Source organism: Rhinolophus sinicus, linkage group LG02, assembly GCF_036562045.2.
Source record: "Rhinolophus sinicus isolate RSC01 linkage group LG02, ASM3656204v1, whole genome shotgun sequence".
Classification (NCBI taxonomy): Eukaryota; Metazoa; Chordata; class Mammalia; order Chiroptera; family Rhinolophidae; genus Rhinolophus; species Rhinolophus sinicus.
The window spans coordinates 26,414,072-26,431,718 of record NC_133752.1 but is presented as its reverse complement, the minus strand read 5'-3'; the positions used below and the strand labels follow the sequence as shown (position 1 = coordinate 26,431,718).

At 40.0% G+C, this 17,647-nt stretch overlaps 1 protein-coding gene across 2 annotated transcripts in view; it reads right to left on the bottom strand.

Moving 5' to 3' along the window:
- Nucleotides 1-17,647, bottom strand: part of KLF3 (KLF transcription factor 3) — a 36,229-nt gene that overhangs the window by 14,715 nt on the left and 3,867 nt on the right. Inside the window, exons 1-2 of one of the 2 annotated variants that reach the window (XM_019741973.2) lie at nt 11,103-11,348; nt 5,758-5,853 (exon numbers count right to left, since the gene is read on the bottom strand). In XM_019741973.2, coding sequence (XP_019597532.1) covers nt 5,758-5,814 — 57 coding nt within the window. In that variant the 5' untranslated portion in view covers nt 5,815-5,853; nt 11,103-11,348. Of the gene's footprint in view, nt 1-5,757; nt 5,854-11,102; nt 11,349-17,647 lie in introns of those variants that run through there. The other variant, XM_019741972.2, reaches the window with a different exon arrangement.

The window sequence follows — 17,647 nt, the reverse complement described above, 5'->3', positions numbered from 1 at the left end:
GCATCAGATTCACTTATGCTGATGCCTGATCTCTACTCCACGCCCACTGAGAATAAGAGTATCGGGGAGCAGGGGTCCAGGCAGCATTTATCTACATCTGGTTTTGATGTTGATTTCTCATCATTCTGTATTTTGTTCTTCTGTCCTTTCCTTCTTTATCCACGTCATCAGAATCTGTATGGTCTCTTAGAAAAGTGACACCTGCGGTCTGGAGCACCTCTCTCTGGGGGTACTGAAGATACTTACAGATGGTACACGATGAACATACAGTGCTTTAACATAATTGGGTTTTTACTTAAATGTGTAAGAAAATAATTTTTTTACATAGTGATATAATATTCCATTAAAATAAATGTATTATGTTAAAAAAACAGTTGCATAAAAGAGCAAGAAAAATTACTAACTAAATATTACAAGAGCAGATGCCATCAGGATATGACAAGACTTGTCAAGGCGGTACTGCAAACCCACTTCTAGGAGCCTCTGAGGTTTAAATTAAAATTGGATTCAGTGAGATAACCTATGTAATGAGCTTCATACACACTATTGCCCTCGGAGTTCCTTCTCTTCTTATACAAGAGGTGTGCACAGTAAAGGGCTCTGATCCTTCTGCTCAGGGCTTCTCAAACTTGACTGTGCACGAATTCACCAGGGGGTTTTGTTAAACTGTAGATTCTGAATTACTGGGGAGTGGCCCAAGCTGCATAGATGGCCTCTTGCAGCCTTTTGAATAGCACAGCTCTCAATAATAGAAATATAGAATAAAAATGCTAACTTTTATCATTACAATCTGGTAAATCGTTTAAAAACAATTTGAAGAGAGGAGGGAAGAATTTTCATTAGTAATACTGCTTAAAAACAAGGACATGAAGGATATAAGCTCAAATATATAAACTGTTGCTTTTAAAAACTACTTTATACATCAAGAATCAAATGAAGAAAAGACAATTTTTATCTTTCTTTACAACCAGGCACACATAGATACACCACAAGGTGAGAAGGCCCCAAACATACAGCAATATTAATATTAAATATATTTAAATATTAAAAGAGGCACAAGGCTCACTAACTAAAATGTATTTGTTTATAAATAAGTGATGCACAATGAGGGTTTAAAGAAGTAATAAATACAGGTGAAAAAAAAAATGTTTCCGAGTCCTAAAGTTTAACCTGCTTTATGTAATTCTCTAAAGGGCAAAAGTTCTGGTACTAGAAACAAAAACTTCAGGAAATGGAAGGCATAATTGTTTCTACTCACCAAAATGTAGCTTTGCCCTTATTTTCAGCCCTATTCTTCAAAGACCTTCCTATGACCTAGATTTGAATGCCAAATTATTGGCAGCTCAGTAGGAAGCAAAATGAGGACACACTTTTACTGCTGTCATTGCTGGATTTTTCTATCCGTGGGTGAGTCTAAGGAAAGTCGGAATTTAGAACCTGGGAGACTGGCAAATGTAATAACATTTTCAAGTTTCTCAAGTTATAAAGAAAGAGAAAACCACACAGAAAGACAAGTTTTCTAAACACGAAGCACAGTTTTGCTGAGAGTTTGCTCTCCAGCGAATGCTCCCTGCCCCCTGTATTGATGTATGGTGTTTGTTAGACCATGGACTAAAAGTAAGGAGACACATTTGGGCACACAAATGAGTACCCACTTAACTATTTCTAGTCCGACTGTGCCACAAAAAGGTGAAGAAATGTGGTGGTTCCTCAAATTGTCTCACTAGGAAATTTCACAGCAATGTTTATCAGAACCGTCTACGGTTTAATTATTTGGGTGGCGCACAAGAGCTACTGCAATCAGCCTGCAACAATCTGGTTCTCCACAGTGTAAGGACTGATACAGGGTTTGCTCGGGGTGTGTGCCTTGGGTGGGTAACACCCTGCTAATAGCTGCTTCTTCTCTGTTCCAGACCATTCCTATCTTCTAACAAAGCCTTGCAAATAAGCCTAACAGCAATGGCCCCAAATCCAAATCAGAGGCAAGTGTTGATGAAGCAGAAAAGGCACCTCTGGCCACTAATGGACATCCAGTGACACCCCCCCCCCACACACACACACACACACTGCTTACCGGAGGAGGCCCCATGTGCTGGAACAGAGCCTGAAGACAAGACTCCAGCAAGGTTCCCCCCAACCAACCCCTACTAGGGGTGGTAATGGGTGTACTAGTCAAAAAGATTTATTATTAAGAAAGGTTCTTTCCCTCTGTTGTAACATGTATTTGTGTGTTCACACCTGCACATTGTGCATAATTTATTTGCTGACTGCTTCCTTTCACCAGAATGGGAAATGAGGCCCCCCGCATAGGTGCTCAACCAATACTGGAGAAATGAATGAAGTGAATCAGCACATTCTCTGCGCAGTTTTTACAACTGACAAGGCTAAGAATAATTCCACTTCTTTTGATTCGCCAAAAAAATATTTTTTAATTGTGATGGGGAAAGGGGTTAAAGGTTTGGGTAATTTTCCTAAGTTATCACTTTATACTCAAGTGCAAATTTCAGTAGTTTCTTATTTTACTGGGAATAGGTTTAGTGAGTGTTCCATTACAGGACAGATGAAGTGGATGGAGTGAATGCCTGAAATATGGACGAAGTCTTTTTCACTATTCATTAATATTAAAAAAAAAAAGTGAACATCCGTGACAGGGTGGTGGCAAGTCAAAGGAATCTTCATACCAAGGGTGGGGTTCCCAGGGCAGAAAGGTGTGGTACATTCATAAACAAACACTCTGGAAACAGCTCATGTCATGCCCCTCTGTGCAAACAGAAGTAGAAAGCGCTCTTTCTCCAGGCTCAGAAGAACCATGAAAAGTTTGTTAGAACAGAAGAGAGGAACTACTAATTTTAAGCACTTTTCAATCTGTAAGGAGTCTGTTAGACAACAATTTTCATTAAAAGAAAAAAAAAAAAAAGGAATGTACTTTCTTCAAAAGTAATCTTCCTATAGGAATAGAGTAAGAAAGAATACTTTTTAAAATTTTGCTTTCTTTCTTACTTACCGAGTTCGGTTTTTAAATTTTCAATCTTCTTTGGAAATGTATTGGTAAAAATAATTCCTTTCCATGTGCATTTTATATTCATGTGTTGTCTATACTTCACAAATGATAATCTCAAATTTTACAAATTGAAAGGAAAATAAACATAATAAAATAGACTCAAGGAGCTGCTGGTGGTTTCGCCAACACTGCACTGAGGATAAGTAGCAGAGATCCATGCACACACCTGGGCAGGCAGTATTTACTCTGCTCCTTATTCTTGTAAATTTTAACAAGATAATCCAGAGCCTCACCATTTGCCTCAAAGCCCAGGGTGGTGGTATGAAGGCTTCTATTTAAACAAGAGAGAAATGATATTTCCTCACTTTCTCTCTAAATTACAGCAAAATACCAAATACCAAATGGCTTCTGCTGTGCTCTCATTTTAAGAAAAAGGAGGGGTGGGGTGGGGAGGGAAGATAAGCCACCATGAAATATTTTTATTCATATGTGGAATTAAAACAAACCAAAAAAATCTTACAAATTGTCCTGTACTTCCTTAATGTTTAGAACATTGACTCAAATAACCAAAGACTTGAACCTTCAGGTCAAAGATGGAATTAAAAAGACAAAACGGAATAATAAATTAGGTTTCCTACACTCTACCTATGAAAGCAGGAGAGATGAAATTTGAAGATTTAAGAATGAAAACAAAAGCTTATTTAATTCTGTTAAGAAAATAATCACAATACCCTACTCCCCAAGTGTTTCAGTTAACTGAGGTTTCACTGAATTAAGAAAAAGAAACTTCATTGTAAGGACTGACACTTAACTTTTGATAAAATGATCTATTTCTGTAAGTGTTAGCTGAAGTTGAAAACTACAGCATGAAGAAGAAAAAAAAAACAATTGCAAAAATACTTCTACATATTCTAACTTCGTGTATATAACGGTTACTTCAAATGCATTTTACTTCCATTTTTTTCAGTTAAGTGCATTTCCTTGCATTTAATTATGTCATACTAACTTAGCAACACGGATCTTCTGTTTAGCTTTAAATTAGGCCTTATTGAGCCCTATTTTCATGCTTGATTAAAAGCACTAGAGCTATATAATAGTAAAATGCATCATTGATGGTTCTGCATAATTTACAAAAATAATTAATCATATTCTCCAGTACTAAAAACCTATTCGTATTTCAAGGGTATAATTAATGGAGAAATACTATAGCTTAATTTTCCTCCAATGTGATCATGCAATAGTTAGGGGAAAGGGGTTGATGAATATGAGAGCACCAAATAACATGAGAAGTCAATTTAGTTTTTTGATCAATAAAATTGTTATTGCTCAGTTATCGTATTCAGACACTCGGTTATCCACTTATGCTGGCGTGTAAACATCTTTTCCTTAAAGCCACTCTGACTTAACTTTTCATTGCACACAGTGGTAAACACTTCACTGGCTTAGTAATATCCATGGCAACTCGGTTCCAAGGGCCTCAGGGTGACCCCCGTGTCCTGTATAAACATTTTTGGCAGGAACCTCCACAGCCAATGCATAAGTATGATCTAATTTTGCAAGTGTGTCATTACCAACCTTCACATATACAACTCAGGCCAAGTTTTTCCCGTTGTGAATATTTTCCAAGCCCATGGAAGAAAAGAGCAAGACAGAGTGAGAGTGTTGCCCTGTTATTTCAGATTTACTAAACCAGATTCCCTCAAGTCTAATCCCTCCTTGCTTTGAAGTGGGACACACCTTTCTGTTGTCACCCAAGTCCCATCGCCATGGCACTAGTGTTATACCTATACAGACACTTGGACTGATTACCAGTCTGTCTCCTGGTGGCCGAAAAGTATCTAGAGGAGCCTGACTCACAAGCGGGCCAGCTTAGCACTAAGGTGTTGAAAAAGACAATGAACATAAATTCTCTCCCAACCACAGACGCTCCCAAGTGAAACGAAATTCCTCCTGGCCACCAAGTTCTCCCGCTAGCTTCTCCTCAGTGACAGCCCCAGGGCTGCTGTCATCAGGTTTTAAGCAAGCCACTTTATCCTTAATGGATCTGCACATGCAAAAGGGCTAAGGAGTTGTTCTATTTTCTTTCTGGGTTTCATCTTTTTAATCATTGTGAGACACACCCCAAACACTGTATTGAGACCCAATGGAGTATCTTCTTCCAGTATGAAAACAAACAAAAAAAACGGACACTCTCAAACATTTTTGCGAAACTCTCCTATATAATCAGGGAGGTGGCCCTGAGTAAACAACACCTCTAAGTCACCACGTTCTTAACACAGATTTCTTGTAGGTACATTCAGAAATTGCTTCCCAACCGTGATGGACACTGCGTACAGGTTTTTTACAAAAACCCCAGAAGTATATTCGTTTAAAAAAAAAAAAAAAAATCAGTTCAGTCTGGCCAAACTTTATTTTGCCAAAACCAATAATCCTGAGAGCCTAAACTAAAACACTAGTAGCTGAGTTTTTCTAAATAAACCTGCTTCTGTCGCGACGAGATTCGCCTGTTGGCCCAAGTTCTGTGCTGATCATATCTCGGTGGGTGGGGGGGTACAGGACTTAAGGGAACACGGATCCCATTTCTTCAAGGATGCACAATTGTTAGTAGGGTATTAACCTCATTTACTACCGGGCGCTTTGAAAAGTTTGCCTATCAAATGCCTGTTAAGTAATGAGTAACTTTAAGGAATAATACAATACATTATGTTATTACCACTTGGAATAAGTAAGAAAATGTTCAGTTTTGGAAAACTTACCACCGAGACAGGGTCCATGGCCTCTTGCTTGACAGGGACTGGGTCAAACATGAGCATTCTTTTAGTTAAGCCTTCTAGGGTGCTCGGGTACTTGGCCTAGAAAACAAAACAAGGTGTCTGTCTAAATTCCAAGGTTACTTTAAATATAAACTAATAAAAATATTCCTCACTCCCCTTTCCCTGCTCCTTCCTCTCCCCCGCCCCCAGAATGGCTGGAATTTGTTCCCCTTACCTATGAAAGATGCCATTTTGTATAATTAAAACCAGACTCCATGGTTATAACCAGATGAGAGCCAACTTGCATTCCTAACTCAAATACATAAACCCTGACATTTCTGAAACAATATGTCCAGCCCCTTCTGAGCAGCAAAGCTTGCTTAAGATTGCCCTGCAACTCAACAAAAGTTCCCATTATATACAAATGTCAAACACCTTTTCTTTTCCTTATATTCGTTACAGAAAAATCAGGAAAAAAAAAGACAAACCAAAAGGAAACCTACAACCCACCATCATTAATATCTTTGTTTTTATCCTTGCAAACTCTCTTTAAAATTGGATTACTGTATGCATACAATTTAGTACCCATAATTTCACTTGACAACATATTGTGAAATGTTTCTTTTTCAGTCAGTATGGTTCCATACCATCAAATTCAGCGTGCCACTGTGTGAACAGATCAGTTTATGTAAATTATCCCTTTTTATAGGGCACTTAGGTTGCTTCTAAATTTTCACCATTAGACAGCAGTGAGCATCTTGATACTTACACCTTCCTATACATCCTTAATTAATTTTTAGGATAAGTTTTATGAAGGGGAATTCTTGGGTGATAAGCATGTACATTTTTCAAAGCATCTGATGTATCACCCAGCAAAGATGCTCTGTTATTTCTATCAATAAAATAGAAGCTGTGTCCCAACATTTCTACCAGCAACCTGTATTATCACTTAAAAGAATAAACTTTGCCAATTTGTTAGTATCAAATTGACAAATTATTTTTATTCTAAATCGATTTAATTACTGACGTTAAATTTTTCATTTCTATTTACCATTTACATTTCTTCTTTTAAGAAATGCCTATAGGTCTTGAGCTCCCCTCCACACCTCTTATTGTTTTCAAGCATTTTTTTTATACATGGAGAATATTAGGTTGTATTCACGCCCCTTCTTGCAAATTTCCCATTAGGAAATCAGCCAATCTTTAGCCTAAAGCAAAGGAAATTTGCATCTTGATCCTGTTGGGTCTTTCTCTTCTTTGCTTCTATTGTTCTGCTTGTGCGTTATCCATGCATTTTCTTCTGTGTTCTATACTAGTCCACGGCTAGCACTAGTCTACATAAAGCCAACTGCTTCCTCACAGGGCAAAACATCAGTCTGCTGGATATTCACCTGCATTTCAGGTTATAGAATCACTGCCCAGCGACTACCCAGACCTTCAACAACCTGCTCCAGGCACTTACTATTCAAAATTTGGTTTCAGTGTTCTGTACTTTGGTTAGAGGTGAGGTCTTTATAGATCACTTCAGTTTGCATGGAAAAGTGAAGTTTTAGATTGAGCTCTACCTGAAAAATCTGTACAAGTCCCTGGTTCTAGATTACTTTCTGTATTTCAGGATTAAGAACTCCCCACCTCCATGAGAGCCATCCTCTATTTTTTGTGTCCATGCTCTATGGGTTATAGTACGATATCTTCACATACAATTATAAAATAATACTGTGTCGTTCTTGTGCTGCATTGCCTTGTTGGAGAAAGCCTGTTCTTGGTCTCATGACAACACGTGACTGTCATTAACTCAACATAAAGCCCTGACTTCAAAATTCTATTTTCCTACATCAGAGGATGTATTATAATCTGCGAACACAATCTGATACCAGGCAGTTCAAGTCAATGGTCTTACTACCCTCTTCTGTATGCCAGCAAAGACAACCCAAAAGCCAGTAAAAAATGGATGATTTCATAATGGAGGATGAAAACCCCTTTTATGCCTTGAGATCTATTATTAACCAGTTCCCAGCCTAGCAAATATACAGATGGATTCAGTTCTAAGAACTGCTGTCCAGTGCCCCAAAGAGGACCTTAAATAAAAGATGTGAATTCTCCTGCTTGCATCAGTGAGGTCAGATAATTCAGCAGCCCTGACCCACGGCTGGCCACCCCTCCCCCAAGCCCCGAAATTGACTTTACTCTTATGGATTCATCCTTGCTACTCCACAGTATCTTGACGCAAATCGATCGAAATAAAAGCACTCATATTTTCAGTTGTATAAGGAAAGCCCTGGTCTTAGGACTCATGAGTTGCATCCTAGCCCTGCAACTCTTTGCACATGTAAAATGAGATGCCTCTTTTATCTACTTCCTAAAATATTTGCTGGCACTGTTTTAAGAAGATCGAATTAGAATTAAAAAAAAACAAAACAAAAAAATACAACCTCAAAAACGAAAATGCAAAATAAAGCTCATTTGTCCTCTAAATCGTTTATATACACAAATATGCACACAATTTTTGTATATACACACAGCACACACAGCACTAAATTTGTTGGCAGTGATTCGGGAGCGATGTCAGGGGTTTGCCTCTAGGCCAACACACCTAGCCTTAGAGGACAACCCCTCTACCCCAGTCAGTTTAAACGTGAATAGCTGCCCATATCCCGTATGAGATCTCATATAGGGCCTTGGCCCTTCACAACTGCACCCCTGCAATAGCCTCCTAGCATCCCCACATCTCACCTCAAGCTCTCTACTACCAGTAAGAGCAGCACAATGGAATTAAGATGATGGGCTCTGGGGTTCATTTTGGGTCAAATCCTAACTCCACCATTTTGCTCATAAAGCCTTTAATGACTTTTTTTAAGGCCTGTAGCAATAACTACTGACTTCATTTAGAAAGGAATTACACATTAACCTGCTATACCTTGTACCATTTTAAGACATTACTGAAATCACTTTCATTCTTTAATTTTTATGTGTTATCAAAATTTAAGGAAATTAGTGCTTCGCAAGACTTGTAATCATAAGGTCAAAAAAAGTCTAAAGGACTTGTTCTAATAAAACCTGACTCATTTTCATTTAAAAAAAAAGAATTGTAAAGGTATGTTTATTTGTTCAGAACTGTATCTTAGAGTAACTCGGTCATGATAAAGGGATAGTTCTCATTATAGAAGTATTTCAGCTAATAAATGAAGAAGGAATGATAGGGTAAGAATACCTCATTTTGAAACTCCAAATTAAATAATGCAGCACTAGACAATAAAATAAAAAAGTCTGTGCGAAATTCAACTGTCACTATGAACAGAATCAAATTCACTGTCCATTCACATGTCTAACAGCACTTTGTTCCCAATTTAGAAGCTATCAGTTCTAAAATAGCTGATTATACTTTCAGTGATAGTCACAGGACATGGAACAAGATACAGGACGTATGAAGAAAACGGTGTGCCCTAATCTGATAACAAGAGCTTCTTGGGAGTGGGGTGGAGATGGGACAGCTTTATACACATCTGAGTGCCAATTTAAAATTTTTTTAATTCTGTAAAACTTTTAACAAAAACAGGTGAGGGAAGCTCAGCTAGAAAGGAACCAAATTTAGGAAGAGAATCAAACACATTAACACAAATCAAGCTTTTACTTATTTGCAAAAAACTCATATATATACTCTGTACCTACCCACTGTGCCTATCTTTGAATAGACCACTTTTGCCACTGGTATTAACTTTATGGGACTGCAATGTCTGCAAAGTGCCTTCCATGTAACTGAGAAGCAACTGAAGCACTGAAAGAATTAGGGTCCCTAAGTTTAGTGGTTTTAGTTCCACATGGGCAGCTCAGCGCTCTGGGATATTACCATGATTTTAAAAGAATGTAAAAAAAAACTACAAATGCTATAGAAAACCTATCACACAACACTGACAGCAATCTTACGCAGAACCAGTAGGTGGCGTGCTAAAACAGGTATTAGAGATTAGGACACTGGCAGCAAATTGAGTCTGCCAATTCAGTGGATTTAATTCAGTTAAATTTAGTGGGTTTAAAGCAGGCTCAGGAATTCTGTTAACCATTTTATGTGGGTATCACAGACATGATGAGGCCCCAAATGTGGTTCTGTTGTTTCTTAACAACTATTTTCCGATCACAAGCACACTTACATCTTAGTTGTTATATTCTAAACCAAGCAATCCCAGAATAACAAAACTTGCATTCAAAAAACAAAAAGGGCAAAACTGGTTCTAAAAACTTCTAAGTTATCGGGTGCTAAAAATACAGAAACATCATTGCCAAAGTAATTTTCTGTAACTGGAGCAAATGTCATCTTCCCCAACTATGTTATTTTGCTGGGAGGGGCCAATACAGCTGAATTTTCCTCCAAAAGAAAGAAACAGATTTCCCTTCACACTCTCTGCACTTATACTTCTGACTTTTCAGGGTCAGGTTTTTGCCCAAATGGAAAACTGCATGATTACGTATTAAATAGCTGCGGTGAATCATTTACATGAAGTTTCGTAAGTAATATAGTTGCATCTCACAATCCTATTCAGTCCCATATGTTTTATGAGGATACAAATACACTACAGAGCTTAGAAACACACACAGCCCCTAATGAAGGAGGTTATGAAGCTAGAGCATGTTTATTTCAGAAACAACTTTATAAATGACTGCCCTCCTCCCCCCCTTCCTTAGAAGAGAGAGAGAGAGAGAGAGAGAGAGAGAGAGAGAGAATGAATATAAATGTGGAGAGAGAAAGCTTGGTTTCTTGGTGACAAGCAGGATTTGCCTCTGACCTTCTCCTTTCCCATCATCTCCCTTTTTATGCCCTTTCCATATCTTGCGTTCCTCGGGTCCTCAAAGGGTTCCTGCAGTATCCTTCCCCAACCCAGCCTGATCCCATGGTTCCAAATGACCTGCCTTCCTTAACCCTAATCTGTTTCCTAGCTGACCTAAACCAGGTGTAAGGAGAAAAACAGTAGGATCAAACCAACACACCATCTGTAAGTGCCCCCCCCCCCAACTCTCCCAAGTGTTTGGATAGTAAAGGAGGAAGCATGTTACCTTCCCCCACCCTTTAATCCCCAAAGGAACTTCAGGGGGAAAAAGAAAATAAGCCCCCCCATCTCTGTGTGTATGTGTAATTCTTGGTCAGGAGGAGGACCAGAGGGGGCGGGCAACATCCCTGAAGCTAAACTTCCTTTCCAAAGAAACTTTTCTTTCTTTACTTCTGCACCCAAACTCTTCAAGCTCCTGAGGAGCTGAATATTTAATGGCAGTTGCTCTGGCCAGAAATACAAAGGGCCAGGCAACAGATGTAAGGAGGCAGTCTCCTTTCAGAACAGCCAAATACTGGCACCTACCTGGAAATGCGTCCTGTTTTCATATCACTTGACGATTTTCACCTACCTCAGTCTTCTCTAGTTGGTTTGAAAGGAAAAAAAAAAAAAATCCCATGGAGTATGTCTAAATCTTTGCCCCTCATAAATTAGATATTTTGCATCAAAATGTTTTGTAAATGGGAAAGAAGTTAATTATTTAGTTTCAAATTAAATATAATGATCCAATGAGCAAACAATCCGCCCTCTCTTCTCTCTCAACTAACAAGCCACCCAATTTTACTTTCCTGCCTCCACCCATCTGCTCCACCCTATGGAGAGTTGCCAAGGCAAGTCCAACTTGTCCAAACAGGACATGGCTTCAGATAAGATTCTGCCCACACCCTGTACTTCGGAAAGACCGAGTGAAGCAATTGATTTTGCATGTAAATAAGGACAGGTGCAAAGGTAACAGCCAAGCAGTCCCTACACATTTGCAGACTGAGGCCCAGCAAAGCACGGGTGGGGGTGGGGAAACCCAACCCATACCTTGTAAGTAAACTCTCAAGTCTCTCAAGCTTGCCGGCACCTGGCTAGTAGCATTCCACACCTTTCTTAAAGAAATTTTAGCAAATGCTAATCATTTTCCCTACTGAATTTACACACTGGTTTTCCCTCTTTAGGCTGACAATTTTGAACTTTAGTTTTAAGGGCAAGCAACCCAAGATCCTATGAAAAGTACCCACGATGTGTAATCCCACTGTGTGCATTATCTTACAAGGCCTAAGCCCTGGCAATTCTCTTCTGTGAAGTATTATATAATCAAATCCAGAAGCCTGCGTGAGGCCAGGCTGCCTCTCTGCTCGGTGCCCTATCACTGAAGACCCACCCCACTCCACCCTAGGAGCCTCCACCCATGGGGCCCCACCCTAGAGGGAGTGGGAGGTTGGGAGGGACCAATTGGCTCCAGTGAGGAGCCAGTTCCTGGAAACTCTGGCCTCAGCAGTGATGGCTGGAACCTTAAAAATAACCAGAAAGAATCGTCAGGGTGGTGGCAATTTCCTGGGCTCCTGAGGATTTGCCATTAAGAGTTTATCTCATAGAACCCCAGAAGCTTTGGATATGAACCATGAGCTAATACTGCCCTCTCCCTTCAAAAGCAAATCATTCGGAACCATGGCTATGTAAGAGAATTAACTCAACATGTCCCAAATCCAAATTCTCCCCTCCTCCGCACTTATTTTCTGGTCAATCACCATGGAAACCTAGAGGTCATCTTTTAAGCCTTCCTCATCAACTTTTCTTTCCATTTCTACTATTGTCATTGCAGGCCAGGTCCTCAGTGCCTTAAGACAGTGTTCCTGGGGCTTTTTCCTTCACTGTCTTCCCACCTAGTCCTTTGGCCCCTCCAATCCATCCTGACCCCTTTCGCCACCTACATTTCTCAAAACCGTCTTCTCCTCAAGCCTTTCCCAAGTTCACAAACCTTCCTCTTTCCAACAGGATCCCCATGGCTTGTGGAGTGGGTTCCAGCACCCATGCTGGGCACCCCTTAACTAACCAGCTGCCCCCTGCTTCAACAAGCGCCCTTCGTGCTGGTTGCTGGCTGCCCTGCCCCCACCCCATGCCTTTGTTCATTTTTGGCCCTGATGCTGGGCAACCAGTGTGGAATGCCCCATCCCCTTCCTTTCCGGCTTATCTAAATCCTCCTAATTCTTCAAAGACCAGCTCAAGGCGCTCCCCATTCTGTGCAGCCAGCTGACCGCACTCCAGTAGATCTGAGGCCACCTTCTTACCTAGATAGGCTGAGCCTTTTAACTTGCCAAATGGTAAGTCTCAGACCACCACCAGAGCACCTAAAGGACAGGAGTGGCTTATTCTTCCTGAGAGGGCACCCTGCCAGCTCCCCCAAAGGCCATCAGGCTTGTTCACTAAATGACAAGTCACTCATAAGGAGTGAATATAAGAGCACTTAGCCCAGAGGAGGAGTCACAGTCATTTACCCACTGAATGCACTTGAAATCTCCCTTAAATAAGTAGTGGGGGTGAGGGGGTCCTAACACTAATGGAAACCAAACTTATTTTTGAAAAGTTATCGCTTGCCTGTTACGAGACCTTGGCAGTATCATCCTCAAAGAATTTTTTATTACCCACCCAGAAAGATCTTCTAAACAAGCCTAGTGTCAAGGTCTCTACTGTTTTAGAGCCTAAAATAGGAAAGAGAGAGAGAGAGAGAGAGAGAGAGAGAGAGAGAGAGAGAGAGAGAGATTACATGAAAAGGGAGAGGAAGGGAGCCCAAAAAAACAAACAAAACAGAACACTAGGTGTTTTTTTTTTAAAAAAAAGGATACTTCCCTCAACCAAGGAAAGCCAGATGCTAAGTAATGCCACACGTTTCCTGCTGATTCTCACCACCTTCATGACTGGCAATCTCCAGGTGTTGTTCTTTACATGGACCATGTGATTTAATGCCCGTAAAATGTGTATTACCTTCCCATTTTACTGACGAGAACACTGGAACAGAGAGGTAAAGTAATCTGCCTCAAATCACACAGCTGCTAAATTGCAGAGCCAGGATTTGAACCCACAGTAGTCTGACTTCAAGTAGATTTGGCACCCCACTCTTCTGCCTCCCCAGGCAGAGAACAACATCACAACACAAACAGCAATAGTGGCATAGCGATTTGTGCAAACAGATCTGTCCAAGAGGGATATGGAAAGTGGGGACAGTATATTTACAGTAGTGGCGATTTCAACCCCTCCCACCTGGCCCCTGATGCCTACCCTCTCTCTGCAAGTGCAGGCTTGGACGCAAGATCAAAAGACACATTCTGAAGGCCCCAAATTAGGCTATTATCCTTCCTGGCCAATGCACCTGCACTGGTCCATAAAACTGCTGAGAAAAATTGGCAGCTTTACCCAAGTAAATACGGAAATCCTCATAATAACTGTACAAAGGTGGAAGGGTCAGGTCCTCATCCCCATTTTAGAAATGAGGAAATGGAGGAACAGAGGTGAAATGACTTGCCCAAATTCAGAGCTGGTTGGAGCTGCAGCCAAGAACAGAAGTGTGTCTGCCTGCAGACCCAGGGCTTTCTGTTTTGCTTCAGTCTGTGCTGTGGGACTGACTTTTAAGTAAAATCATCTCACACTGGGGTCACTCCCCTGGGCGGAGGGTGTGGGATGTGTGCAGTGCCACATTGGCCCGTGCCAGGCAAGGCCATGGGGAGGTTCCAGAGGGCAATTAAGATTTCAAAACACCATTTCGGGGCAGAGCTCGCTAGACCGACTCCATCCTGTGGCATAACTAAGAAGAATGACTGCACATAATCTGACATTAGCTCTAATAAATAGGTGCTCAAAAAATACCTGTGAGATGCATAAAGGAATGGATGTCAAACTACACTTCTCACATGCTAGGATAAAATGAAGGGCAGGGACCTCAGCATGACCATCTACCACGGGTCACACAGAGAAAATGTGCCTGGCAGACGAGGGAACCTAGCCTGAAAAATCATCTTCTAAAACCTGAAACACAAAAACAAGGTGAAAACTTTGGGAGGTTCCCCAGAGAGGAGAGAAAAACTCCCTTGTTTGGAGAACTAAGTGGAACAGGAACTTGAACTAATGAAAGTAATTTTGGGGTGCAACACTTTGGAAGGTATCAGGGTGTAAAGTGCAAGTACAGATAAAGGAGTGGATTTCAGTGATTACACTCAAAGGACAGTAATTAGAAGAAAGAACATATAGGCCAAAGGAGAAAAAACCCACACCTAAGTCACAGGTCGCTCTCCAGGGTAGATGCACTGACCTCGATGTCCACTTGATCTTGTGTGTCTCGATTTGGCCAAACTCCACTGATCTGAGTTGAGACTAGCTCCAGGCCATCCCTGGAGATTCCTGGGCCTGCCAGAGATTGACAACTATCTTGAGTGTGTCCCAGGCTAAGCTGGGCTCTCAGAGTCCTCCTGGAAGGGGGCTGCCTCAGGAAGCACTTCCTTCATGGAAATCAGGGTAAGAGCTAGACCCAGGGTTACATGGAAGGCATGGGCTGAAGGGCCACTTAACCTGCTACATTTGGTCTCCAGCTCCCCTAATAATTAGATGGGGGACATGATCATGTCTTCGGCCTGCCAACACAATGGAGTGAGTTTCAAAAAGCTCCAGGAACCTGTTTTGCTAGAGAAGGAAGTTTACTATTAAACACTCTCATCAAGGGATATGAAATAATACTGATAAATTCAGAAAAAAAAAATTCCAATAAACTACGGTGACATTCCAGAAAAAGCACAGAGCCAGTTAGGAGGATGCATTTTGCTTTGGGAGAAAACAGTCCTAGTTCTGGCTTAGAAACAGTGTCTCTATCATTGTTTTTCTTTCATTACTGCTAAATTTCAAGGAAGGAGAGTTGGGGGCGGGAGGCAGGGAAGCAGGGCTACCTCTTTTGGACAATGCGCTCCCCTATCAGAGCAGACTGCTGTTTGGTTTCCTCTCTCTGGGCTCTCTGACATTACTGCTTCAGATGACAAACTGGGTCTAAGAAAGGGACACATCAGGCTTGAAAACGAGAATGCTAAAAAAACATCATAATTCTTCCCCTTCCACCTCACTCCAAGAGGAATTCTGACTGGACTATTAGCAAAGCAGATATCAAGTCTTATGACTCTAGGGTTTGTTTGTTGCTTGTTTGTTTTTAAGCTAGAACCAATGATAAATGAAGCACTTCAAAAAGAAACCCAATTTCCAAAATAACGTCGTAATTCCTAGTATTTAAAGGATGAGGTTGTATTTGTTTATTTTCCCGTAAACACAACTGGGTGTGAAAACAGAATAAGAAATACCACTTAAGAAAACTGTTCATTTTACAGCAAAAACGTTGATTTGTAAATATTAAGATGGCAAGTATCTAAAAGGGGATAGAGATAAAATGGAACGGAATTGATTTTTTTTTTCCTGATAGAATGTATTAGATCCTAACTCATCTCTACTAACACCTCCCTCTCTCCACAGATGAGGGAGGGAAGAATGATTTGGGATAAGGCAAATGAAAAAACTCAGTCTACCAAATCTACTTGGGTTGTTAACAACTTTGGAACTAAAAAAAACAACCCAAAACTTGCTTCAGTTTGGGTTACTTATAAATTTTAAAGGCCTCTTGTCCTAAAAGTCAGCTTAATATTTCAAGTTTGCTTCCTCCAAAGAAGAAAAAAAAAAAAAATTTTATTGCAACTTTCCAAAACTCCCATTTTTTTTCCCAAGGAAGGTTATCAGTAGCCTACTGTTTGATCCTAGTAGCTTTCTTATTATTATATTGTATATTTATCCATAAAGAAAGAATGTGGTAGAACAAGACATTAAAAGAAGGTACTATTATCATCAGTTTTTGGAAGTATAGGGCCTGACTTGCTGCCTCAGCAACTTTCAATTAATTCCTTTAGAGAACATTATAAATCATTCCCTTAGATTTTAAAGAAAATCCAAAAATAAAAGTTTAAGAAAGAAACTTGACAACAGTTTTCCAACTATTTCTTTAAAACTTGGTTTCTAGAGAACCAAGAGAAAAATAAATTGTTAAAGTAGGTTTTAAATAGTTAACCCAGAAATTTGTTAACCCACAACTGACAGAATATAACAACAACAAAATTGGGATTATGAAAAAAGTTGTTATTGTAAAACAATAAATATGAGTATTCTCCTTCTGTTTTCAATATATAAGATTAAAATTTTCCAAAGTATCATTAAATGAATTTATTTCCAGTTCTCCTTTTCTTTGAGCTTTTTATCCTTAAAACAGTTTGGAAATCAGATGTCGAATACAGTAAAATTTTTGTCCTTAAAAAAAAAATTATCCAAAGACAAGTCTCTTTGTCTTTAAAAAGAAATAAATCTGGGATTTTTTTCTCAATATATTTTATGTTTTGCTTCAATACTTTTTGTGAAGATTTCTTCCTGAAAACATAAGCAAGACTTTCAAGTCAGCCCAAGCTGCCAAAACTGCTTAAGTTCTCCATCCAATGAAGCCTCCTGTGCCTACAGCAGTCCATGTTAAATGAGAAAAAGGATGGGTGACATCTTTCAGATAATGAATGCTAGTTTTCTAAACTGTAAGGTGGTAATCCTGATCCCAAACTGACAGCTTCAGGGCAAAATGCCTATCTCAAAATAAACACCCTACCACCCACCACAAAACAAGAATAAATAAATAAAAAAACAACACACACACACCCTCCTTTAGACTTCTAACCAATATGCACACAAATTCTCAAAATCACAATTTGGCAATGGCAAATTAAAAAAGGTAAAAGTATTTATTTACCCATATAAACACACTGGAGCAAAGGGTGTATGTAAAAAGGTTAACTGACTTTTCATTATGACATAACACAGGCATCTTAAGCAATAGCAAGTGTGTAGAGACATGATAACTCCCTGGGTGGGGACAGGGAGTCGAGGGGCAGGGACCAAGGCCTGGTCTGGGCTACTGATCTACCAGAAAACAGCCTGAAACAGGAAAGAGCACACATATGCCACTTGGAATGTATGACGCAAACCCCAGCCTTGAAACAAAGAACAGGAAACAGCTCTGCTGG